The sequence below is a fragment of the Botryllus schlosseri genome, chromosome 12 (genome assembly GCF_051294905.1).
Source record: "Botryllus schlosseri isolate E-star chromosome 12, Bs_hap1, whole genome shotgun sequence".
NCBI lineage: Eukaryota > Metazoa > Chordata > Ascidiacea > Stolidobranchia > Styelidae > Botryllus > Botryllus schlosseri.
In genome coordinates this window covers 7,266,012-7,293,798 of record NC_137247.1, presented here as the reverse complement: position 1 = coordinate 7,293,798, position 27,787 = coordinate 7,266,012, and the positions used below count along the sequence as shown (strand labels likewise).

General features: G+C 40.7%; 3 protein-coding genes across 4 annotated transcripts in view; 1 reads left to right on the top strand and 2 right to left on the bottom strand.

The window, feature by feature from the left end:
• Window positions 1-27,336, bottom strand: part of LOC145451816 (uncharacterized) — a 29,912-nt gene extending 2,576 nt beyond the window's left edge. The window contains exons 1-4 of one of the 2 annotated variants that reach the window (XM_080330056.1): window positions 27,170-27,304; window positions 27,030-27,104; window positions 26,045-26,146; window positions 24,185-24,739 (exon numbers count right to left, since the gene is read on the bottom strand). In XM_080330056.1, the coding sequence (XP_080186182.1) occupies window positions 24,417-24,739; window positions 26,045-26,146; window positions 27,030-27,104; window positions 27,170-27,185 (516 nt within the window). In that variant the 5' untranslated portion in view covers window positions 27,186-27,304 and the 3' untranslated portion in view covers window positions 24,185-24,416. Of the gene's footprint in view, window positions 1-24,184; window positions 24,740-26,044; window positions 26,147-27,029; window positions 27,105-27,169 lie in introns of those variants that run through there. The other variant, XM_080330057.1, reaches the window with a different exon arrangement.
• Window positions 1-27,787, top strand: part of LOC145451797 (baculoviral IAP repeat-containing protein 7-like) — a 186,829-nt gene that overhangs the window by 118,103 nt on the left and 40,939 nt on the right. The gene's annotated exons all lie outside the window — the stretch shown is intronic.
• Window positions 1,389-22,649, bottom strand: LOC145451806 (E3 ubiquitin-protein ligase XIAP-like). The gene is made up of 9 exons (XM_080330045.1): window positions 22,498-22,649; window positions 15,291-15,467; window positions 13,389-13,446; window positions 13,212-13,323; window positions 12,941-13,040; window positions 12,695-12,777; window positions 11,679-11,847; window positions 9,868-10,030; window positions 1,389-5,529 (listed from the first exon to the last, which is right to left on the bottom strand). The coding sequence occupies exons 1-9, from the start codon at window positions 22,560-22,562 to the stop codon at window positions 5,422-5,424; spliced, it is 1,035 nt and encodes a 344-aa protein (XP_080186171.1). The 5' UTR covers window positions 22,563-22,649; the 3' UTR covers window positions 1,389-5,421.

Below are 27,787 nucleotides of genomic sequence, written 5' to 3'. Positions count from 1 at the left end.
AATTATGCTGTGATTCACACGCACAAATGTAATTTTGGTCTACTGGTACATTCAAGGCCTTCCGAGGTATATGCACAGTGCCCGATGAGCTTTTGGGTAATGTCGAATCGAACGTTTCTCGGAATTTATTGGATATGTCGTGACGTCATGGTAGCACTAATTTGAACATGGAATCCGTCGCGTGTGCCAAATTTTCTCTGTAAAGAATCGTCTTAATCATGCTGGTTGCAATTAGCATTGTGAAACTTGAGTTACATAGTTATTTTACAAGTTGAGACAATTAACATTTAGATTGACAACAGATGTACACAGCAGTATCTACTATTTACACGAGATAGCCTAATAGTGGTATATTCCACATCTACAACACCAATGGATTGTGGGTTCGAGTCCGACCAAGGTCGACTCCAGAATTCCTACCTAAGTGTAGGAGGTTTATCTAGGCTCCCCCCGCCATATCATCCGGGTAAGCGGTGTCTTATAAAAGCCTACAAGTGGGCCGTGGGACAAATCACCAAAGTGGGGTTACGAGAGGCAGTGTGAAATTTTACGCTTTCCAACGACCAGAATCATTCGGAAAATCAACACAGGGAAGAGTATTATTGGATTTCTTCTACTCTAAAAGGTCCGTTCCTTCATGAGATGTCGCCTTATATTTCATGACAGCTCAAGGGGTACGAGCGCAGAAAGGGTTAAGAGTCACCGTGCTGGAGGCAATTGCGCTCGAGATTATAAGCGCATGATTTGACATATTGACTTCGCCTACAGACACATGTCACAGCATTTTCATCACTTGTCTTTTTGTGTTATCTTTTGTTACTTTCCATGCAGCCTGCATGCCTCTTGTCTATATGTTCTATCAGTGGTTCGGAACCGGTTTTTCACGGAACACCAGGGGTTCCGCGAGTCACTTTCAGAGGTTCTACAGGAAGTCAAGACACGCAAAACTCATACATATGAGTTGTGATGATGATAGCGGAATAAGATGAAGACCAAGCGGCATGTCATTACAAGCAGCTTCTAGCGCGCATAAGGTGAGCTTCGCATCGCTACGCATCAGAGACGTAGAGCTCGGTTCTGGATTCTCTGCACTTTCGCAAGGTGACACTTCGGGACCACGAAGTATGCTACCATCATATATATATCCCTTACTCTATGACGGGATGTATGAATACTCTATACAGCATCATACTGCGAACATACCGCAATGGAGTGATGTCCTGTTCATACCGTTTCTTAGCGTATTGATGTGCGGAATTGATTTCGAGTATGCTGTCAGTGCATCGTGCGTATTAATTAGACTTACTTGGTCAGGTGAGAAACGCCGCCTCATTTCTGCTTCTTATTGATGTAAGTTCACTGTTCAGAGTTCAGTTTTTATATGACAGTTCATGTCAGCTAAATATGTATTTTCGAAAATTCACAACATCGCAAGATTGCGGGATAATGAATTGATAGATAAGCAGAAACGATTTCGTAGAGTCTGTCGATTAAACGCGTAGCAGTAACATATTTTCGAAAGAAAGACTTGCCAAGGTGGCAGTATTTTATGAGCCATCGTGGACTATCATGTCCGTTGCGAAGACCTTTGCCACTAGAGGTTCAGCCTGGCGGTACACGTAAGTCGATGAGATGGATGACCGCACGTTTCCTTAGTAGTTGATCAAACGAAGTTACATTTCATATGTATCCATGTATCACATTCCCCTATTTTTACCGGTTAGGGTTAGAACTTAATGACCTATCACGAGACGATACCCAATTCGAGTATATTACGGAAATCTCTAAACTAAACCTCTTCGAAGTAACCCAGCGTTCATGGCACTGAAGTGCTCCATTACTAACGCTATCATCACTAGAGTTAGTCAAAGTAGTCATCGTTGCTACTAAAGAAGAGGTCAAAGTAACGATTTAAGTAAGCTTTAAGTAATCGGAGGCAACTACATTTGAAATTGCAGGGAGCATTATCTCGCATAACGCTACAAGATTTATGGCACTGCAAATAGATGCGATTTTCGAATACCGATTCTGTTACCGTAGTACAGGGCTAATTTGCTCAGTTGATGTGACAATACCACCCATTATGACGATATCATAAAACTACTGTTTCATTTATAAAGTTTGCAGTCTAACGTGTAAGTATACCCGAAAAACTGTGGAGGTAGACTAAAGCCATAACCACTTGAGTATATATTAGAAGTATAGGGAAACCTACTTGAGTATACCGAAAGGTAGAACTACTTCGTTATTGACCGCCTCTGATAATGAATCGCGTTTTATACGATTCGCTAGAGAACTGTTGATGGATTATGGAGCGATCAATTTGGTGAATCTGTCATTCTATCATGACATGGATGGACCAATCGCTATAAAATCGAATACTTATATACAGCTTTGCATATAAAGCAAGAAGTGTTTCATTTTGGTTTTTTAAAAAGTTGTATAATTATGTCATAATCTTGTAAATACATTCGCAAAAACATATATAGTATACGCCTTGTGACGACTTGCATTATACATATAGTCGACGTATATAGAGTGGTTGGAGCCCGCGAAATCATCGTCAGTTCGGCAGTTATAGCGCTTATTTGTTTACAACTTGAACCGAATGGATCTGATGATGATGACCGCCGACCGTAAAAATGCTACATGACGGCGGGGTCCTGGTAAAAGATGTTTTTGGAATTTTCAAGACAGGGGTCGGAAACCTTTCCACCAACGAAGCAATTTTGACCCTATATTTTCAATTAGAAAGGAACCGTGAACAGCGTCGATCCTCTGTGACTTCAATGCTAAAAGATAACTAAAAAATAATCAATAAAACCAAGAAAATCATGTTTTAAACAAGCGCCATGTTATACACATGTTTGCTTTAAATTGACCTTTGTTTTAATGCATCCTTACTTATCGACGCACAATTACAATATCATTGCACGGTTAGCTGCATTACCTTCCGAACGTTTCTTATTTAATCTGATATTTTTGCTAAGTATAGCTGCTGTGGTGTGCCCCATGGGGACAACATTGGTCAGCAATTCAATTTCCCACTGTATCATCATGTTGTAAAGGAGACGCATATGTACAGAGAGAGAGAGAGAGAGAGAGAGAGGTGAACGGCACATTCAGGTAAACATATTTCGCTTTCATACTCCTTCCGAAAGGGTGAAAATGTGTAAAACGCCGACCCTTAGGGAGATATATACCATGGTGTAATGGATTATATCTGCGTGTACCACTCACAAAAATCCAAAAAAGTTGTACACGAAAACCATGACCTTTACACCATTGGGAGATATTCCCCTAAGGATTGGTATTTTGACTCAGTTTCACGATTTGTAACAGGTGTCAAAGCACAATTTGGTGCCTGTAACTGAACTCCGCATGTTTCACACCCCACGCTATGGTGGAAGTCTGGAAAATACACCTGTTTTTATACCCAGGAAATTACAGTGTAGGCTACAATGAATGATGAATATGCATTATACAATACATGCAGTGATGATCGTATCGATATGGGCAAGGAATTGACGCAGATGCACGACCATAACAGTAATTCCAATGCAAGATAATTTCATATCGATACAACAAAATAATTTGCGCAAATATCTTTCTGCTCGTCTGCATATGGCACACAGTTCACATACCATACTAGACTCGAAAGTGCATATCTATTAAGATCAACAATAGTGCGAGATGTCCGTTGAATATAATATCTTTTAGCTATCACACTGAAATATCGTCAACCCGACCTATTTTCACTAGGTTGAAGAGCGGCGAATCCAAACATTGCATCGGTGTACGCAAAACTATTGGGCATTGACTATCATATTGAATATGACGGCGTATTACCGGACCGCAAAGAACAATGCGAAGATTGCTGAGTAGTATCAGTATCGAATTATTCTCATGTACGCATATAGTAAGAACTAGAAATATGGTACACTAAACGCTACGAATCATTCTGTTCTTCTATATATACGATCAGATAATGCTTCTTTGATTTTTAATTGTGTGAAGCCACTCCACAAGTGCATCAGGCCCCACGACTAATGAGGCCAACGCTAAGAGTAGAGACCCATATATGACCTGTTCACCTTGATCAGAAGTCCAGATCATATCATGGCACGATATATGCACGCATGGCCTACTAGTAGTAGGCCATGATGCACGTTGCGTTAATCGTTACATTATTTTGAAGCCTTGTAATTTTGATTTGTCATCGTTGAAGTTCATATTATAGGAACAACGTTTTGAGGGGCTCACAGAACAACTTTTGAGATAACCTTACATTATATTATTGAAGCGATATTTTCGGATTTGACGATGGTAAACGATATCAGTTAGGCTACTCAAGGACACAGGCATATCCAGGGGAGGGTATTGACAAACGTACTTCCCACCTAAAAGTTCGTCCGCTATAGTTCACAAAGGACTCGTGTCGTCCCATTCATTTATTCGTTATAAGCATTCATCCTGGCTATTGCGTTGCTCATTGGGCTCCCACCATGCAGATATTTTCAGTTCAATCACAAACTGGCATCTAGCCTTCAGATATCGCGACAACATAGCCAATGTCGACAGAGCTAAACGAAAAATTGCAAATGCAATCGTGCTGACAGTTATGTAGCGGATATTCGGCAACAAAATCGTACTACGCAATGTTTAGTATACTTGCAATTATACATGATATGACTGTCAGCGTGAAGTGGAAGCGGGTATAGCTTTAGGTGTAAGAGAGCCCATAATGTTTGTGTGTGCGAACCGGCAATCGCGTGATATTCTCGCCGGCGGTTAATAGAAGAAAGTGTGAAATTGTATGAAATGTCTTGCTTATGTCCGGTTCACTTCTCTGATGTAGTAAGTGTCTTGTTCCGCTCGTTACTACTTCAGAGAGGACCGACCACTTATTTAAGATATTGGTCGCGTTGTATTACATCACTTCCGATGTCAACACATTCTGAAATCTAGCAGCACACCGTCCGGCAGTACCGGTGGTCTTGCCGAACAATGTCTGTATTTTGGATTTCGAGAGCACCAGGGTGAATTCGGAAGCAACGGGTATCCATCACAGTTGAAGTTTCTCGCGCGTACCGGCGCCAACTGAACCGGAAACCAGGCGTTCCAGCGATAGCTGGTACAGACGAAATTATGGATAAGTTTGAGGTTTCTCGGACATTTAATGATCTTGTACAACCGGTTTTGGATTTTAAAATTTGGACAATATATTCACAAAAATGTACGGCGTGTCCACTGTCCAGTGATATCGGAGTGCCAATCGTTAATTGTTATTGTGTTAACTGACAGCGCGTTCGTGCAGGACGAGTGACACGCAAGTCCTCGTTTTCTGGGTCTCGAACTCTGACGAAACCTTCATATCCCAATATCCAGAAAATTTCATCGAGCGGTGTGTCAATATTCGGATCATGGCGATTGCGGGTGATGGCGGGAAGGGTATGAAGACGTCGGTAGATGCTTCGGCTCATCTGGACCAGGAAGAGCTGTCTGCACACCAGAAGTTGCGACGGGCCGCTGCAGATATGAAAGAAAGGCTGGATTATATGTCTGAATGACAAAATCTCGATCTTAACCCAGGAATAATGAATGCGACAGCGATGAAGATACTGAGATCATATCCCTATTGGGATTAGAGAACTGTTGCTTATTTAACGAAACAACGATCAAACGTAAAACTTCCAATGGTCTTGCAGATTCATGTATACACAATACACATGCTATACATCGGTGGTCGGCAACCTTTTTCAGACACAATCCTAATTTAACGGAAAATAAAATCATCATATACATGCGACCTGATTTTGTTTTCCGATCCTGTGAAAAGCATTTGAAACTACATAATAAGAGTTACGTAGGCACAATTATGGAGAAATGTAATTACACAAGAGTATTCCGAAATGATTCATCTTAATAAGTTTCAATTAACATATGAACCGGATTTCACCAATACAATTTGTCGCCGTTTAATTTGCATCGTTAATGCGATAGTCGCGCTTGTATGCTGTCCACCAGTTGTTGAAACCGCGTACCATATACACCGACTCATAATACACATACACACGATCCGCGCATACGCATACCATGAGTGCATGATGTGCATATACCGCTGGACAAGAAAGGTGCAGATATAGGGTTGCATTTAAAACAAACGGTGTTTTAAAACACTATATTCAAAACATGTTTCAAACAGTGTTTTAAACAAAGGCTCTTTTTCAAGTCGTAAAATTATGCCATAATTGTGTAAATATTTTCCAAAAAACGCGTTGTGTGAGCATTCGGACAATTATCACCCGATATAGCCGACGTATATCGATATGGAATGGTTGGAACCCTCAAAATAGTCGGTTCAGCAGCAATAAGTACAAATATTTCGTCAAAGGAGCTATATATACCCTATATTTTTAATTGTCATTTTCAATTCAACTATTACGTCACAATTGAATATTCGTGACGTCATGACTTGCAAAAAACATGTTTTAAACAAGGGCCTTGTTTTAAACATGATTGTTTTAAATTGATTTTTGTTTTAAATGCAACCTACTCGCAGATATAGCCTTGTATGGCTTTTTAAGTCTTGCACCACCCATTCCATGCTATCCCAGTAACGCATGAGCGCCAAGCGGGGTAGTTATGGATACCAGTTTTCTTCATCAGGTCTTTGGTCTGACCCGGCCGGGGGTGACAATCTGACTTACCATTGCCTTGAAAATAGTATGAACCAGTATCGAGAATGCTTTTTCTGCGTCCTACTACAAACATTTTATCTTGCAAAGGTAATGTGTTGTGCGGCCCGCGCCTCGTTGAGGCAACTACTAGGAATATGATTACCGCACCATAACGGTTTGATTCAGACACGACGTAGGAAACTCAGGTAAATGTTTAGATCTAGAGCAGGGGTTCCCAGCCTTTCTGCTGCTCGTACCTCTTGGCCAGGCTGGAGCATTCTTCGTATATCCCCAAAGAAATTGTGAACGAAATTAAATGGCAGTAAGATATATGTTGCCGCTTCACTTCGCACTCGCTAATTGACAGAACAACCGGATTCGTTGTTATCTTATCATAGCGTGCATCAGTAAAGCTTATTTCTGTATTATACTCACAAGCTCGTCAAGACGTGAAGGCTTGTGTTAACCATGTATAATCGGCCTTAGCACATGTACTTACCTGTAATAAATTGATGCTATCATAGTACATTTGAAAAAAGTCAAACCCTCATATTCTTTCGGAAGGCTACGCGCCTGACTGGCAGAAGCAAAAATACTCATTATTACGAGACAATGAAGCTCTTTCCTATATAACAGTGGTTCCCAACCTTTTTGTCTTCATTCCCCACTTCAGATTTATTCCGAGCCTTCATTCCCCACCAGGACCGTAACAGCACTTCGTCAGCCCCGCCAAAAAAACGTTGGGCTTGGGCCCCCACAGGGTGATAAACCCAACATTTGGGGGACGAAGCCACCCAGAACCCCCTCAGCCCCGCTGAGCCTGTACGCTTTTCCCCCGCTAGTTATCAGCTATATTGAGTGTAGTGTTTAGTGCGTCGCCTTATCTCGACTAAACGCGCGATGCGCGAAAAATTTATATTATTCGTGCTTGAATCGGTCAATATGATCGGGAATTGCATATATTTTGTTATCAATTTTTTAACCCCTCTCGGCTTAGGTAATCAGATTCATCGGTAGAGCTGAGTGGGGTGTGCTGGAAAAGGTAGGGCCTCTAAATAAGAATTAAACATCTTCGGGCGGACCGTTGGTATATTGACTTCCATACATAGTGCAATTTCGTGACCGCCTATATCTGCTATATCAAAAGATATGGAAATCGCCAAAACTAAATGGCACACACGATTTCAAATTGGTAATTTTTCCCTGCATTGGCATTTGACATTTGCCCTGTGGGGCTCAGATCGCCAGGACAGGAACATTCGGCACCAGCCATTTAGCCGCCTATGGACAATTAAACAGATATTGTATACATCGAAGTTTTCTGTCACCACGAGGCCATTCCTTCTCGGCCAAGGTCTTCTCGATGCTGATCGTTCTGGCACACGTCTCGGAATTGTATGTGACATGGCCTATAACTTCATATGCCTTGGTGCGTCGTGGCGCAGTAATGGCCGACTCCGAAGTCTCAATTTCTATAAATTCTACGTATTTTCGTGGGGGAAGGGTACCCCATACTCGGATATTGGGCAATATTAAATCGCCTAAGTAGCGCGAAAAATATTTGAAAAAGTCGCATAAATTTCCAAAAAAATACTTAATTTCTGTTAATTCACGAAATAATTTTGGGCCTTTTCGAGCTTGCCCCCCTTGGGGGGTTTGGGATGCGGCAGTTACGGTCCTGTTCCCCACTACCCAGCACTTTTGTCATCACAGAGCAACTATTTGCTGATTTGACTACACAAGACACACGACCACACCAGTACGCAAGACAATCGCCTATAACTGCAACATAAAACGTATTGTAAACATACCAGTAACGTCAAAATTTCGCGAAAGCGTTATTTCACGTCAAACTAGTCGTGCTGAATGCGTTTGTGACGCCATCATTGGTCATCCTGAGTTAAAATACGGTTTTGTGAACAACACGCAATATAATTTTCGATACATACATTCCAGAGCAGTTAACTGGCAACGGTAATTGCGCATGTGTCTCCGTGAATATGTACACTGTCCTGTATATAATTTTGAAGAAATGCGTCTATTCCCCACCAGAAACCGTTGAATTCCCCACCAGTGGGGAATTCCCACCGTTTGGGAACCACTGCTATATAACAACAATGACTTGCAGATAATTGTATTTTGTTTCAATGCAAAGACCGCACTCTTAGCGTAGTGACATACGGGACATACTCACGGGACACACTCTTTTGAGTACGTAATGACATAGTATCATTTACAATTCCAAAATAAAATTGTACTGTCAAATCTGTTTGAAAACTGGCTCTATGGATCAAAGATCTTCGTACCCCTTGATGTTCAATCTCGTACTCCATGGGTTACAAGTACCGAGGTTGGAAACCCCTGATCCAGAGCAAAAATCACCCGTCTTATTTCCGGTAATATATTGCATATGGCGAGTTATGACGACCCCAAAAGAAGCTAAAGCGACCCTACTTAGGCTCGCGACCCAGTGGTTGCCGACCACTGCTATAAGTTATGCAACATGATGGTACGAAGATATTTCCAGGAAACGCAATACAGCTTGTGGAATCGACAAGAATGGCGAAAGGTCAATTCAACTATATCCTAATTCATACAATCTGGTAGCATCACAAGTGATACTTGGTAACAAGCTGTGGTGGTCAAAGTAGTCAGCGTTGTTACTCAAGTAGAATTAGAACTTCAAGAAGAAGACATGTCAAAAGTGCTTCAAAGGGATGTAGAAAATGAAAGGTCGTCTGAAAAGCATTGTTTCAAAAAGTAGATTTAAACGCTGGGTCTCATATAACAGGTAATCTGCGATAATTACCTTCAAAATAGCATGATGTATTAACGAAAATATCCCAAAATGACTAATTAACCACAATAGGCACAGTATTCCAAAATATATTCAGTTACCGTGATACAGAGGGTCGCGCGGTTCATATGACTATTTCACTCGTATAACTGATGCAGGCTTATCCCAAAACTACTTTCTACTTTTTTCCAAAATAAAAAAGTACTAAAAGTAAGTAGTTTTGCCGGAAAATGTTTAAGTAGAAGTGGATGTGGTCTACAAATAGAATCACCTGAGTATGTAGTGCAAATATAGGTAGAACATACCTAAATAGAAACGTACTAACCCCCAGGGTGACCACTAACCAGTGAGTCGGTTGAAGTGGTTCACAGCTGTGTTTACTTAATTTACCTGTTGCGTCATACCAATCAAATCGTGCAGTAACCGTCGTAAACAAACAGGTTTCGCTAAATGCGAATTTCCAGCCGCGCCGGGTTGGTCCTTCATTTGGCAATCGCTCGCATGCAGATTGCTGGAATATTCCAGTTCAGTAATCTGCCATTCCTTACCGCAACTGAAAAGCATAACGCCGTATTGGTACCACTCACAGCCTTCACTTTTCGAAAATGGAGCACGTTTACGATAGGTTCACGTCCTATACCAGCATGTCAACATTTGAAGCCGATCCGGGCGTAAAATAAAGATGACGATGACGACAAGTTATCGTATAGGCTCCGAGCCGATATTGTCAGTAAAACATAGTATGAAAATGTGACCTATTTTATCGAGAAAATCGAAGTAATGAACCAGTTACTAATACTTCCAATCCACCTGGCTTACTTGTAGTTCACCAAACATAGCTTTGAACATTTTCTCTTAGAACTGAACTGCCGTGGTCCAACATTCCAGAAGGAACTTTTGCATGAGTGATAGCGTCATTGGACAGGCTAATAAATGATTCATGGACATATGAGCATGTGACACAATAGCATGGAATACTTGGGCATGTGGGATAAAGTTATGGTTATGGTTTGGCTACATTTAGGGTTACGTCCGGATTCGGGTTGGGATTTGGATCCGGACTATAGGGGTAGGATCGGATTCAGATTAGAGAATTGAAGAAACATGATCGTAATCGGTTCACCCCACACTCTAATATGTTCCGGCGTTAGCTGATACCAATTTTTACACGGTGACATAAATTGGCCCGCTTGGCGACTGGGCGTTATATCGGTTGGGATATATTTATCGTAATCTGGGTGTTTGTTGGTTCTGCGTGATATCAATAATTATCCGTCACGCTTGCTCAGTACAGGGATGCATGTGCGCTAGGGGTATGACTATGAAGCACCAACGTAATGGTAGGCTACGACATGCAGTGTGAAGTTGTACGAAGTATAGTTGTGAGGAATGTCCAAGAAGTTACTATTCTGTTTATATTTAGATAGACCAAACTATAGTATCAGCAAAACGATACTTGTATTGAGTTAATGTGAGCATGGTTTTTGTTTCTTTGTTTGTTGTTATTTGAGGTATTCATGATGTTTGTCGACTACTATATGGTCATTTACACCAGGCCAATTTTCTTTGATTTTATTCCGTAGCTGCCGAGTTGTAGCACCGACCCACTTTTCGGCTTTTATAAGACATACCGCTTACACGGATGAGAGGGCGAGGGGGATATAAGCATGGTGGTAATGATATTATGAAATAGAGACCATTGTGACAACAATTAATAGCATACGGGGCGGATTTGTCTGCGATATCAGATTATGACCACGTCGAAAACATAAATGAAAATGGAATCAATAAAATAAAATATTAGTACTGAACTGATGACGTGTCGCTTATCAGTCCGTTCATCTCAGGGCAGTGCGTCGAGTCAGTTCAGGACTAGAGTCATCCCACCACTGTTTATAAGACTATCTTCATGCGTACACTCACGATGTAAGTTATAAATACATTGCGTTCAATTACTTTTATTACCATTTTATTAACGCTCGTCGGTCGTTGTATAGAGGGAGTGCTAGAAAATTTAACGCAAGTCCAACGGGTTGAACATGTTATGAAACACGGGTACAGAACTACAGATGACGTGATGCAAATGCTGAGAAATGATGTAATAATAAATATTTTGAGCCTGGTATGTAGTGAGCAAGACCGGCTGCTTTAGATATGTCAGATGAAAGATAGCCCTACATAACCCGCATCGCATTCTGTACCTGAAGCACCTTGCAATATTCACCATTCCGGTAAAGTAAAATCCCTGTTCTGCGGCTCTCCGTATTTCTGTATCAAATGGGCGGCCTAATTTTGCAAATGACGCGAGACGGTGTCCTTCTGCAGCGTTATTGGGAATGAAAACGTATGTGCTTGGTCCCTGCTCGGCATCTACAAATTTGATCCGGATATGGAATATGGATTGGTTGTGATGAAAGATACAACAAATGACTCAAATACTCATTACTAGGGCAAGTTTGTGCAACTTTTGCAACTTTTTTTACAGCTTCCGACAGCTTCTTAAATACTCAGAAGTTATGCAGTATGGTGTTTTAAGCTGTTTGGAGTAATCTTATTTAGCAAGTTTTTGCAGCTTTTCTTCATTTTTTTCATGCAAATTTTTGCAACTTTTTTGATTTTTCATTAAACTTTTCGCGAGTTTTTACGAATTTTCATGCATCTTTTTGCAAGTTTTTTTCGATGCAACCAACTTTTTACTGGTAATATTTGGCACTAGATGTAAATAGGTCGCTTAATAATTTTACTGTCGTTTCAATTTGAGGTCCTTTATGATTTGACGTACATTCAGGCTGGATTATATTTTCACTGGGTCAATTCTTTCAGGCTATTGATTTTGTTGAAGACTCCAACACTGGGTTATGCGACAGTGCCTTGGATACGGATCGATTTGAGCATCTCATACCCTAATAATTTCAAGGAACTTGTCCATAAATGCAAATTTTTAGTGCAACCTTTGTGAAAAATAAATGCAACTGTTTACTGCGACTTTTGTGAAAAATAAATGCAACTTTCCACGGATTTGAATGCAACAAAAACTTGCTCTAACGGAGGAAAATCATTTCCACTCACATTCTCGCGATATGGCAAACGAGGTTGATAAGACCTAGACACGTTCATTTAACATTTGAATCAGGACTACTTCTATTCGGTTTGTTCTTTATATTTCGACAACATCACATAACAATGCAATTTAACACAATAAATCTGCAGCACCTACCAGAGGTGGTGGAGTATACAATCGGGGCAGCATCGCTCTCAATTTCCCCAGTTTGACTGGACGTGGGCGTCATTGGAGGGAATCTAGACGCAATAATGATCACGTAATACCGCAGATAGTAATCGGATAGATCGGTTGAGTTACTTCTCATTTCTATTGACCTTAATTCACGCTGTACTAATGCTAGCTTCAGCGCAACCACTGCCCGTGGATTATGATATCAAAATTTATGTGGGTGTAACCTACCCAGGAAATAACGTTGCTAACTCTTGCCAAGCATCGAGGTCGTATTCCCAAGTGACCAATCTGCCTCGACAGTAGAAGCAGCCCTTACAATGGTGATTCCCTGTAATGGAGGTTTGGTGCATGAGGTTATATGACACGAGATCGATTCAGAATATATCTTTAAAAATACACCCATGCATCCAGGTTCGGTTGCATATAGTTATAGGCTTACAATTAGGGTACATATCCGAACTTCGTGTAATATACCAATTTTTACAATACTCTTTCTTACATTGATAAAATATTCCAGCTCCGAATATACTATCATTTTTATGATATTCCACTTTCCGGATTTTGTTGCTTAGTATGTGCCTTGGTATCGGTGACCGTTCTTGGGTCTGCGTCTATAATCACAAGGAGAATGTCGTTGTGGTTACTGATGCTCCGCTGGTAAAAGGCAATAACTCACCAATGTGTGGACCGCTATGTTTCTTCCCGGAATATCCGAACAACCAGAGTTCGCGAATCTGGTACAAAGGAAGCAGTATGGTTAATTGGTTATATTTAATTGCTAATCTATGTGTGATGCTTAAGTCTTTATCGATATAACCGGAATTAAGTCGTATGAGCGTTTTGTGCGTACCAAATATGGATCTTATATATAACTTATTTCCGACACCGTCTAAAATGCAGGGATTCTCAAAGTGATTTATCGGCGTACCTTTTCGAATTATGTGCATGTATGGCGGATCATGGGTGATGGTCGATGGGTGATGGATGAGCTTGGATTATGAATAAAATAGTGTTTACGGTGACCAATTCTTTAAATATTTATTATAGTGGTACCCACTATATACCCACTTATAGTGGTGTGTGGGAATAATGACCCGTCTGCAATCTTTGGTTTCCAGATCAATACTACGAACCATATATTTTTCTCTTTTCCACTCTCACCTGCAATATGGAATCGTAGTATGGGGAAGTGCATGCAAAACATTTCTGTGCAGAATTCGAACCCTGCAAAACCGTGCGATACGGCTGATCTCATCTGTACCTTTACGTACCAATTTATCGCCTTACTACCGTAAGCATCGAATTTTGCGAGTTGATGAGCTATATCGCTTCGAAGTATCAAAAGTTGTTCACAAATATTTTTCCAATAGTCTGCCTCCTGTGTTTGATGACTTTTTCATACCTGCTAAAATGTCCATTCCCATTACACGAGATCCTCGTCAAACGGGAATATCTACTTACCCCCACCCAATAGCAACCTAACTAAGAGATCTATCGACTACTCGGGACCTATCATTTGGAATGCATTACCGCCACATATCCGTGAATTGCCTTATGATAGATTCAAAAAAGCCCTACTTGATCACCTCTTATCGTTACACTAACACTGTTGCCCTACCTCGCCCAGACATTGCTTCATTGATCATTTGCTACCATCGTTTAATTTTTCTTCTATTTTATTTTTTTAACTACTGTAACTTTTTTTACAGCCAGACTGTTTAGAGTCAAGTGTACCTGTTTGATGCTGGTGTGATCAGACTAGATGACCCTCGCGGTCTTATCGATCATTCCTATCTAATGCCGAATGCTGTGCATGCATATTTTCTGTACCACCACCACTGCCGTGTGTTACGTATTTTGGTTTGATGAAAAATAAAGACTCTCTCTCTCTCTCTCTCTCCACCGTAAATACTATTTTATTCAAATCTAAACTCAAATCAAATCAAAATCAAATCGACGGCAATAACTCCGCTTCCACTGGTTGGAATTGAACCAAATTTGGTGAACATCGTTTCTATAGACAACCTAACTGTGTCATGGGGTGAAAAAAATTTCAAATTTTTTTGTTATTTATTTTTATGTAATAAATAGAAACTTTATTCTCCTGTAGCAATGCGGCTACTGGTTGGAATTGCACCAAATTTGGTATGTAGGCCTAAATTAGGTAACCTAAAGATTTTATCAATTAGCCAGTACGATTTGAGAGAAAAAGTCATTTCTGAAGACCCCTAGTAAATATTGATTGCATAAGTCACACAGCCTATGCATACGGGCAACTGAATTAACAATGTTTCCATACTACTGACATATATGATTGAATAGTCATAAGAGAGGAGTGAATCTATATTTCTGGAATTCAGGTTGTATTGATACAATAACCGCAAATCTGGTGAAATCGATGCATTTAACATTAAAAACTCAGTTTGTGCCATGACATTCCTCCAATTCACATTCCGCGGCAAGCTCAAAGCCGGAGTATCTATTTCGTAGGTTGTTGCATCCAGATACGCAAAGCCCCGTTATCGCGGTCTTATAGTTGATAGGTTATAGGAGAGTTGGGTGACTCACAAATAGTTACCTGCAATGAGGATAATTCCGTATATGCCTCTCCCCCACATCATCGGTAGACCGCCAGCATCCCAGCTCTCCGCGGCAACAGTGGCATTTCACCCTGTCTCCACGTCCCAGGTAGAAAAAACCTTCTTTTGCTAATGTTGTTGGTTGTGTCGATGACTCCCAGCCCTTGAATGTCCGTCTGAACAGGAGTGTAACATGAGGACAGTCCGTTTTACCAAGTAAGATTCACATGCTAAATCCCAGCAACGTTCTTCAAGTTCAATCAACATTGTTAAAACCATACAGTTTCAGAGCTGACGTCAGAAGAAATGTGTGATAAGCTTTTCAAAACTGGATTTTGCCAGATTAGATAGCATTCAGTTCAATTCAGTGTATTATTATTATTATTATTTTTATCAGATCGATACACCACAAGATTGCGATACAATGACAATAGTGCACCCTAAATGGCATGGGAGTTCTGGCAAATCGTACGGATTGTTTATTTTGATATCGTAGGATATGTTCGGCGAAGCGGTGATACTGAAAAACGGGGGAAATTCCTGCTATTTCTGTTATATGTAGACGTGAAGGCAAGTTGAACTTCCGGCTGGCGGTTCAAAGCACATCGTAGAAAGTCATCTTGCCAAGCTTCTTTTACAAAATGACATTTCTAGAATTCTAACTAGTAAGACAGACGTAATGTACACGCTAATAAACACCAACTATATATACACCAGGACAGTGGTTCTTAACCACCGGTCCGTATAGGAGGTTACTTGCCGGTCCGCCAAATATATATTAACGGAGACTTCGTTAAATTCCGACAGTGCAATTAAGCGACACTTGTCAGTGCAACTGAGGCTATGGTAAACAGCACAGTATATCATTTCTTTGAACGGTTACCGAACAATCACAGTCAAGTTTGTGATTTATAACAGCAGATTTCGCTGACTTCGCGGGCTTCGCCTTGCAAAAACTTCAATAGAACCATTCATCCACATATAAATATATAGGCCTACTATCAAAAAGGCAGCATTAAATGAAGTTTCCATTACTTTAAGTCGCATACATCTGTCTCAATTATATTCGGGGTAAATTTTGATTTTGACGGTTTTCCGGTCCGCGAGGTCAAAAAGGCTTAGAACTACAGCACTAGGATGAGGAGGATAGCAGGATGACGTTCGTCTGCATGTGTCATCGATGTGATTTCAAGGTGGAGATTTGAAGGAAGCGCAAGCTTTTCGGGTCAGCACCACAATTATTCCTCTCCGCGTAATGCCGTTGTTCTGAGCGTCATCACCGGAAGCCGCGAACACCAATTTTATTGTTCTTTCTAATTGGTCAGACCCGGTCGAGGAATGAACGCACTATACCACCTCTCTATCTGATCGAGTGCCAAGCTCGTGCAAAGATTGCAAATTCCTCAATGCCTAATATGGAAATCATTAGGAAAATCAATATATTGGTTTATATATTAATCATGAAAGTTTCTCCGAGCGATCTTCATAACGATATACTCGTTACCATTTATTGATTAATATTATTAGGGCTATTTTTCTCACCTAAAAAACGGAAGATTTTGACCTTAAAAAACTTAATTTTGACCACATTTTAACCTCATCTAATGAAGAAAATGAGGTGTTTTCCCACATAATGTTAAAATTGTACCACTTGTCTTCATTTCTGGTTGGAACTGTCCGTCCTTACGAAGTAGTTTGGCCTGAAAAAAACTTTTTTGCCTCAAAAACTGACCAATGTTTAACGAAATCTGGCCCTATGAAGAATTCCAGTACACTCTTAGAAATATTCGTAGATTTACCCAAATCATACCGGTAAATTTGTCCCGTCAGTTATATTAACGGTAAATGCCCGTTAAATTAATATACGGGCACGTCAAAAGTAACTTTACTTGTTTTTAGAGGGTAAAAAATTACAGATTAAATTCGTGGAAGCAATTTACGGGATAACCAGTATTTCAGATTTACTTTTGGATTTGTAAAAGCAATTTACTGGATAATAAGTATTTCGGATTTACTCTTGCATTCGTAAAAGCGATTTACTGGATAATCATTACTTGCAACATTGCCATTGCACTCACAATTCGATAATTTTACACGCTTGCGGTCTTATGGACATATATATATGTGATTTTCGTAATTACATCATGTTTCAATCATGAAGCAAATTACGACATCGATGGCCGTGCTGATTGCTAATCGGTGAATGGTATCCGAACATTTGGGCATTGCAGACACCATCGTTTATATCGGTTTATAAATAGTATCCTTTGAGACATCAAGGTCTAGCAATAGTAGCATGGCAAGCGAATTTGGTATGTTATGTAGTTTTACTGCAGGTATGATCTTTTGCGCAATTGTCTGCTGGACCAGTTCTGCCACCATTGTAGACTCCTTAACGCATGTATGATGCAAGCTATAAATCGAAACACTGGAGCTGGCGTATAGCCGCCATGCTCCTTTGCCATTGCGACGAGAGTAGTATACGTCCTTCACCTTTTTCCTGCGAATGGCCATATGAATTGTTTGATCGACTAGTAGAAGCGAAACTACTTGAGTTTTTCGTTGATAATCCCCGGATCAAGGATAATCCGACAATTATCAACGAAAAACCCGAATAACTCCGCTTCTACAAGTCGGAATTGACTCAAATTTGATTTGCATCGTCTTTGAAGACCGCTCGACAATTTCATGGGGTTGACAGAAAAATTTGAGAATTTATTTTTTTTAATTTTTTTTAACCCTACTCCCGCGGTCGGCCTCCAGGCCAAATTTTAATGCATCAACCAAAAAGTTCATAAAACGCGAACAGCGGGACTTGAACCGACGCCCAATATATCGCCATGATCAGGAATTAGCAGCCTAACCAACTGAGCTACTGGGAAGGCTCAGGCGAGAGAGGTGACGATGATATTGAAACCAGTCTACGCGATTTCTCAGAAGTGAAAGAGAAATTTGTTTTTCGTTTTCACGTGACGTGATACATATTCCTTCCCATGGTGAATGACCACGTGGTTGTCTTACATATCAATTTCGGCATTGAAACAAGACATTACTGAGCTTGAAATCTTTACGCAGCCGTACGCACCGCGACTGGGAAGTTATCGTTATAAGCGTTACTCACGGCCGCCGCTGATTACGTCATCGCGATTGAGGCAACACGCGTTGTAATTCGTGTTTATTTGGCTTTGCCTGGTCCAGTTATATAAGTTCGATTCCATGTTACTGATCTTATAGATACTATTGATCGTACATTACCAACAAAATGTTCAATTTGCAACTGCACAAGGCCATCGGACGTATATATAATGCCTTGTTAGACACTTCTCATAGGCGCGCGATTTCTCTTGTTGCTTCATTTCATATCAATTTGAAACGTGTTCTACACATCGAATGTCCGATACAGGTTCGTCAGTATATGGGCATATGATCACCATCTATTCATTGAAGTCTACAGTAACTTCATATAACATATAAAACGGATGATTCAACTGTCTGTATGATGTTGTTATTACAGGCGCGAGTACCGTACACTCGCGCCAACTTACACACCCATGTCTGCAGTGTTTAGCACTGGCGTTGTGTAACTTATATAAGACCAACCTTCGTGATATTGATCTTGTTGAAGTGTTATGGACTGCATCTAACTATGTGTGTGACATTCAACTGTATAAGACAATCGTGAGTGAATGTATATGGCCTTATGCGGCAATGCTCATACGTGCGCGGCATTTTTCACGTAACAGAATATTGCTTTATTTCACACCAATTTGAAGCGTGTTCTGTCCAACTAATTCCCGATATTATGGTTGCAATGAACTCTTGCGATCAACAACTACTCTAAAACGACAACTGTGTCTGCTTACGACGTGTAGAACGGAAGATATAAGGAATTATAAGATTAGCGTTCATTCAGGCGAACTGAGCTACACATTGTATTTTGCGGGAAACGTTTTTCTGTATTCAATCTGCATTTTGAACAGGTTATGCCATAAGGCAATGGGTTATATATAGCTGGTCGTATGCGTATCGACAATCGCTATTTATAGACGATCATTGTAACCGTTTATGACCCCTACAACGCAAGATGTTGTTAATTGATTGAAGCGTGTTTGTGAAAAACTGTGCATGGATCCTATAGGATCCACCCGCGGCGAAAGGGTTAATAAATTAAAATTTTCAATTCAAGATTGCACGGCCTTGACTGGTTGGAATTGAGTCAAATTTGGTGCGCATCGTTTTCTTGGACAACCTGACGATCTAGTCATTAGGCGAGTGAGATTTGGAAAAAAAAGTTTTTTTTGAACAACCCTACTGAGCACGTGCGGCTGAATGTTCCGACTTCCGAGATAGATATTATATCGACGCGATGTTTTCGTATTGAATAATAACAAGATGCGTTGCTGTAAGATATTGAGGGTTTCGAAGCCACAGGCTAACTCTAGCTTTAGAATATTGCAGGTGTTGATAGCAGATATTGTAGGTATAGCAGTATCCGAGCTCAAATCTGGCAAGTTATTCTCAGTCCTGTTTCTGAAGACGTATGCATTTTCGTTACAGTTTAATGGTGAACAGAAGCTATGGCTTATAAGAATGTATTACATTTTCTGACATTGAACTATACGAAAATGGAAGCGTTATGGCATTATGAATCATGACGTCGAATGCTTATGTGATAGAAAGGTATCACTTCGCCTCTCGCTTCTAGCACGATGCCGTGCGAAATACATTGGACGTGCGATGCAAAGGAATATTGCCAGAAAAGTTTGCAATCACGCTGGAAAAGATGATTCAGGTACGAAGTCCTAGGCCAGGGCCGGCCAACCCGTGGCCCGCGGGCCACATGTGGCCCGCGAGATGGTTTTGAGTGGCCCGCGAGGTAATTTCCGAAATTTCTAATATCATCAAACATGGATCGCACAGATTGTGAACTTGCAAGGCCAACCAAAAATTTTATTAGTCTGGTCGCGACACTTGAGATGTGATGAATAAAATATCAGTTTCGACTCATTAATAGATCCATCGACCATTCACATATTGGTAGCCTATATCTTCGTACACTACAATACAGCAGAATAATTTGCGATAGATTTATCAAAGGTAAAAATTTTCTACAAGCTTAGTGCAATATGTTGTCCCTCGATTTCTTGTTTTTAAAATTGTTGCCCTTTTGTGAAAATTGAAGAACACCCAATGTATCAGATTGAGTCTAACTATATTCGCGATTACGAGACAAAGTGTCGTTCAACATATGCGACCTCGCGTTTGCGCTCGCAGTAAGACCGTCGACTATGAAACCTAGGCACGAAATGATTAACGCATGTTGATCGCAGCTTTCGATATCGATATGTCCATGCGCCGAATAGCCCAGCCCTCGCAAACTTATCCCAACGATATACAGCAGGCCCGCAACATAGTTAAGTGACAATATTATTGACCTATGAACTTTAAAAAAATTTCGCGCTTCGCGCGGATGGTGGCCCGCGCAAAAGTTCGTCAATCGAATGTGGCCCTTTGGCTGAAAAGGTTGGCCAGCCCTGTCCTAGGCCATGGGTATCTGTATCAAACTCAACTTGCGTCGCTGGTCAGATTCAAACTTTCAAACCGCTCACGGGCCGGATCAGTCAAATCATTCCAAAATGTTGCGGTACATCAAAACGCCCGACCTTACTTTTCGCTTGAATAGTTTATTATCAATCCTGTATGCATTTTGGTATATTATATAACATTCACGATCATATCATATGGATATATCCTAGCAGCACCTTTACTCGCAAACAACGGAATTTTGGCAAAAATTCAAAGATTGATCGTTTGAATTCAACCGCTAAAACACCGACTCTAACGACGGAATAAGCTGACATATTTGTATGCTCCCTTTGTTTTATTCGTAATCTGCCGTTAACTCATCGTATGCGCTTTGAGGAACACAAGTGATTTAATTGTAAACGCAGACGTTAGAATTTGACTCATTAATAATTGTCATTCGGGTTTCTCTGTCTGTCTGGGGCCTTTGAGTAGAAGTGATACAGCAGTGCGACCAAATATATTTGAATTGTATTTTTTAACTATTATATTCTCCATGCGACCTGCATATAACAGTTTTTTTTCACTTCACGAATAACTACTTTTTGGCTCATTTCTTCATAAAAATATGAACTCAGTGTGCACTTTTTGGAGTTTTGGGAATTGGATGTCAGTATCACCAACTTGTTCCTGATGATGACTAGAGTAAAACCATAACACCACTGTCGGATAATTATATCACGTTCTATGATCTTGACATTTGTGGCCTTGCGGGAAGTATTTCCTATTTTTTTTTAGGGGTAACCTGGAGGAACCGCAGTAAACCTCCACCCCGTTACGCTTGCGGCAGCCGCATGGCACTACACCATGTTGCTGTTGCCACAAGCGCCTTTATAGGTCACTCTTGGGTCCAAAGTACCCGAGAGCTCCCTTAAGGTTCTTCGTGGTTGCCATTTTTTCCCTTCAATAGTTGCTTCCATTTCAGGTTCAAACGGCTGTCACAAGCAGGCTTTGGCTGGGGGCGTCTGCGGAGGCTTGTCCTGCCGCCACCATACTTGTGACTGGGATACTGGCCAGGCAAGCTGACACAGATCCCGGGTCGGAGCATGAAGGCCTGACGGCCATACTTCTCCTAGGTGTGAGAGTGATTGGAAGTACCGGTTGTACCACGAGGGTTTCGCACCGCCCAGCGTCCAGTATACTCTGTATTTCTTACAATAATATCTCAACATTTGTTAGAAAATGTGCTGGGTAATACAGGGGTTTTTCAATCTACTCAAAATAGTATTTACGGTGACCGATTCTTTGTTCATTTATTATAGTTGTGCTCACCGTAAATACTATTTTATTCAAATCAAAATTTTTCGACGGCAATAACACCGCTTCCACTGGTTGGAATTGAACCAAATTTGGTGAGCGTCGTCTCTACAGACAGCCTAACACTTTCGTGGGGTGAACAGAAAATTTTCATATTTTTTATTAATAATTTTTATATAATAAATAGAAACTTTCTTCTCCTGTAGCAAAGCGGTTACTGGCTGAAATTGAACCAAATTTTGTATGTATGCTTAAATTAGGTAACCTAACAATTTTATCAAGTAGCTAGTACGATTTGAGGAAAAAATTCATTTTTGATAAATGCTTAAATGTCCGTAACTAATTATGATAATAATTTATATGTACCTTTTATTCGCTTCATTTCGCATATCAGGCCCATCTTCGTAGGTTTCATCCGGACGAGATGCCATGATCAGATCACGCAAGACACGAACAAGCGCTAACCTAACGAAAGCTATCTGGGGGTAATAAACGGAAATTCCCAATCCGTTACAGTTAAATATAACCGTAACTACAAATTGCACTGTCTATACTTTATAATGTCTACAATACCTACCCTACATCATTTGTTTACGCTCATCAAATTAAAAGTTATTGTATCATACAATGCTGCATGAAACGAGATGCTGATATCTGGAAAGGCTATCTTTCTGAATACTATTAACTATTGTTCCGTCAGTGTATGGGGCATTGAGGGTAAAACACACATTATAATGACAAGGGCCAATTCTCCCAAACGTACATCTCTATTCAATGAGGGTATGCTCGTCACTTGAAATCACATCTCCGGCTGTATTTGTTAGAACAGCCGCAATGCGCCTTCAGTACTAATTATAATCGTCGGTAATCGGCCTGACAAGTATTTCGCGACAACTGTAGCCAATGAAAACTTGGCAACTGAACCGGCTTGCAAAAATCCCTTATGCAATTTACTGTGGAATAATCATTAGCACGTCTCCACGACCCTTCATCACGTCACCATCGTTTGGATATTATTGCAACAATATAACCACTCACTCATTAGTCTATATATCTTCAAGCGGGCGCTTCTATTATATACGACCACGACCACGTAGCGCTATTGCCTGGATGTCGATTAACACAGGCTTTATTCAATACTGACGATCCCGACGCATCACATTTCAACGTAGCCTCCCTTTTCCTAATATTTTACGTCCGAGACATCTCTCACACTCACTCAGTGCTGCGTAACTATCTAGTATCTATATGACTTTCCATTTATCAGCATAATGCCACGAAGTCCGCACAGTGTGCGTCACCGATCACGTAACCTCAAACATCCCCCGGTAGACTCCACGGCAGGTAATTTGGCCTAGAATATACCTAACAGAGAAACTAGACAAACAGCGGCTCATACCTCACCACCATTTATTCGAGATACATAACGTACACTGCATGCTACAGTACAGTGTATACTGTAATGTACAAAATACACAGACGCAAATAGGATGCGTAAAAGCAGAACTCGACATAGTGATGACGCAATCCAATGCCCATTGAAACAAAAAGCGGAAGTATGGCCTCGGCTAAGTAGGTGTTTTTGCTGTTTTGGCTCAGGGCCAGACGAATGTGGACGTCGATAGATATGAGCAATGAGCATCTTTTCATGGCTGTCTATTTCTGAGTATTCTGGGATTTGCTTATAATATAATCTGACCATTGCGGGTGTTGGTGAATGGTCGTAATGAAGACGCTACGTATTGTCAGATCTATCATACGTGGCGTTTTATTATTGTAATTGCCCGTCTGGGCTTGGTCACTGGACTCACAGCATCACAAAAATTATCAGAGGTCACAGGCGCAAATGCTTTTTTGAAATATCCATTCAATAAGATTACAGGCCAGGTTGAACTAGTATCATAAGAAATACTTCGTGCTATTCTGAAGGTCGTTTCCTGCTATCTCTCATTTTTAAATGTACCTCCTTGACTAAACAACAGGAAACATACTATTGATATGGTATTTCTTTTAAGAATCCGATCAGCAAAATATCACACAAGGAGCGATCGACTAGTTGAGTATTGTTGTATTTAGGCGGTACAGTGCGTCGAGCGGAGCATTTCGTATACAACTATACATACATGAATAACGAAATATAAGCTCCCGTTCCCCAGGCATCAGTATTGACTATATGCTGATTAGTGATTACATTGCATAGGTAAAATAATTATTCAAAGTATCATCCAAAATGCAGAGTTTTTCTCTCTCGCTGCAGAACACCTGCTACACCCACCCATGCAACTTTAATTAGCGGCTTGTTTTTTCATGTCACTAATTGGCGCATCCACTGTCGTAAGACGGTCCGCATACAACACGCATCCGTTCACAATGTTTTCAGCTTGTAAAGTTTTTTTCTCGTCTAGAATCCTGTGTTGCCCATCATCCAATACCATTCGCAGCTGTACATCAGCACCTGTCTTCTCCTTGATGGTGTTGACGACGGCCTTTACAGTAGAACAGTCGGAAAGGGTGAGACGAACGGTGGAGCGATCTGATACCACCCGGACTGTCAATGAGATTCTGCTTTCTCTGATGCGTGTCCCTTGCGGTACGTTCGATTGCCCGTCTGAAAAATAGTAACAAAGTCAGCTCAGTCTCAATCGCAAACGTTGGGCATGTCAACACTATCATATCACGAATCGAGCCCAGGTCATATAATATGTCTCTATCCACCAACTCTATTCTGTATTTATCGCCTTGTCCAACGGCATCATTGCCCCTGCATTGTTTCAAGTGAGCGTGTCTTCGGTACAGCGTTCAATTGATTTCTGACAACCATATAAGAATTTACTTCCGGTTGAACTTGCTGAAAAGTAGCGTTTCCAAAATTGTAGGAATAAAAGCACTAACAATAGTTTCTAACTTCGCTGAAGTTTTGTGAAATGAATGAAGCTTCATGTGATATATTTTTGAAGTTGCTGTCAATGGTTAAAAGTTCCGATTAAAATGGTACGTTTTGATAGTACAGCACAGCAAAAATATGTTATACCGGCGATATCGGTATTGACTAAATGTTCTGATATGGGTCGGTCTTTAGTCACGTATCACTCATTGATATCACTATCGCGACCCATCAGCTGACGACTTCCGTTCCTATTTTTAATCAAGTTAATCGACCCATACACATCATAAAATGTCGGTGGCATTCAAATTCAAATCTATGGGCAAAATGCACATTTGTATGGCGCTAAGGATGAATTCATCGACATACCGACATCGTAAACTGTGTGCAGGCACGATGTATTGTCCCGAAAAGGTATATAATGAATCGGGCGAACATTATCTTATATGATAATCTAAGTTAGTGCGTGCGTGTTCCTTATTTCTCCAAGGGTTTTCCAAATATTAAATTTCATGTCTGGGTTTCTATTGTGCAAGTGGCATTGGTAGCATAACTTTATCCTTGTTCCCGATCTCATCATGTCATGGACGGGGGCATGGATAATATAATCAATGGACTTGATATAAATGTATGATATCTATCGATGAAAGTTTTGGCCGAATCCGGATCGGAGCCGGATTCGTGCTTTTTCTGATGCTACCATGGAGTAGAAGTGTGCATGGTTTATCCAGATCTGGGGTTTAAGTTGAAAGGACGTCTACAATTTTATCAAAGATCATTCCAATACGCGTGGGTAACGCAACAATGTGTTTACTCTTGCTACATATATCGCATATACTCACCATAAACAGGTGTACAAGTAGCAGACACTTTTAATTTCACCGAGAATAAACTAAAGTTAATTTCACCGAGAATAAACTAAAGTTTATCGCGCACGACTTTGATATCCGTGCAAGACATGGCTGTTCGACTTCTAATGCAGTAATTGACGGCAACAAATCAACAAATCATACGATACTATCAGCTTACCTGTAGTTTCATCTCCGTAATAGACTTTGTTCCCATCCCCACTGTCGGTAAACTTCGCTCCTTCCGCATTGAATACTTCCGCAACAATCTTGTCAGGATCACCTATTTTGCAAGCAAGCAAAGTGGTGGCAGTATATACGACTACGCCTATCGCCTAATTACGATTACAAATCATGTTTCATATCGTCGTGACAAAGAGGCTCTTGGAGGTACAGAACTTCAGTTTGCAATAAATAAAGAACTGCTGACGATAACCCCTGGCAAGTATCAACCGACAATATGCCAATATATTTCCATATGAATATATTCTATATTTATATCGACAAAGTATTAACTATTTTACGTACACTTTGTTCGAAAAGGGATGACAGGAAATGTCGCTATCAAGGATAGTAGAAAGTATATGTTAGTAATGTACAGGAGAAACATATTTAGAATACATGTAGTAGGCTACCCAGATGAGAGAAATCCCGCAACCGTCGTTGTGTGAGTTGTTCCAAAGATCACTAACTTAATAACCCGTAGGCTAGTAGTCTAGATAGTTGCACTCGCTTTATTACTGTGGTGTTCGTCACCCTTACACTAGAAACATGCCTTTTCTTGCTGATCCCATCAATAACGATCTATAGCGCAGACCGGATTAGTTTTGACTGTCTGTAAGATGTGGCCCCCGAAATGATGAAAAGTCTCGGTAAACTCCGGTACAAAATCAGGGATCCTAAAGACGGACTCAAATCCCGAGATATCCAAACCATTGAAAGAACACCTGTGGAATGTACCGCTATTCCGCTACTCGCCGCCTTTAAGCAAATGGGTGTCATTGCCACATCTATTGTGCCACAGAATGGTTTCTGTGTTTCATTCGCATTGTCAGCCACTGCAGCGACTAGTTGCGATAATTCTATAAGGTAATGTTTGTTTGCTGTAGCGGTTAGGCGTTATGCTCCGGTAAATTCCTTTATTATCGAAATATGATTGGACTTACCGCCATTGTAGTGCTTCTCGCAACGATTTTCTGTTCTGCTGTAAGAACCAAAGTTCATTACACCGAAGACTCCACCTGCGCGAAATGAGCATGGCATAGCGTTAGAATCCGAACGAAACATCAAAAATATAGAAACGTACCTCGTGGTTGTGACATCGCACCGGCAATCCAACAGTTATTGGTTCTAGAAAAGTAGCAAAGTTGTGGCCAATTCAGTGAAGAAATCTTTTTATGCGTAGGTTGGAAAAGCGTAGGCCTGTACCCGGGAATTTCCCGAGTTGAAATACTAGTGTCTTGCTAATGTCGCTACGGTTGCGCAATGGTTTATTAATAGAAAAGCCGCGAGACAAGAGGTAGCATGACTTAACATACGCCCGTCGCCCACACCCACACCCACAGCGCCAGCCCCAAAATTAACTCCTCTTCGTAATGCAGGCAACGTTCCTATATATTTATCGGACCAATGCTGCTACTGCAATGGAATGATGCGTCTGTGCATAATATTTCTTTGCGTAGTGATGTGCGGAATTGATTTCGAGTATGCTGTTAGTGCTTCGTGCGTATGTCGTTAGATTTGCTTGGTCAGATGAGACGCGCTGCATCATTTATGCTTCCGATTGATGTGTAAGTTCTCTGTTCAGAGTTCAGTTTTGATATCGTACAGTTCATTTCAGCTACAGTTGTATTTTCGCCAATTCAGAACATCGCAAGATGGCGAAACGATGAATAGATAGAGAAGCAGAAACGCTTTTGTAGAG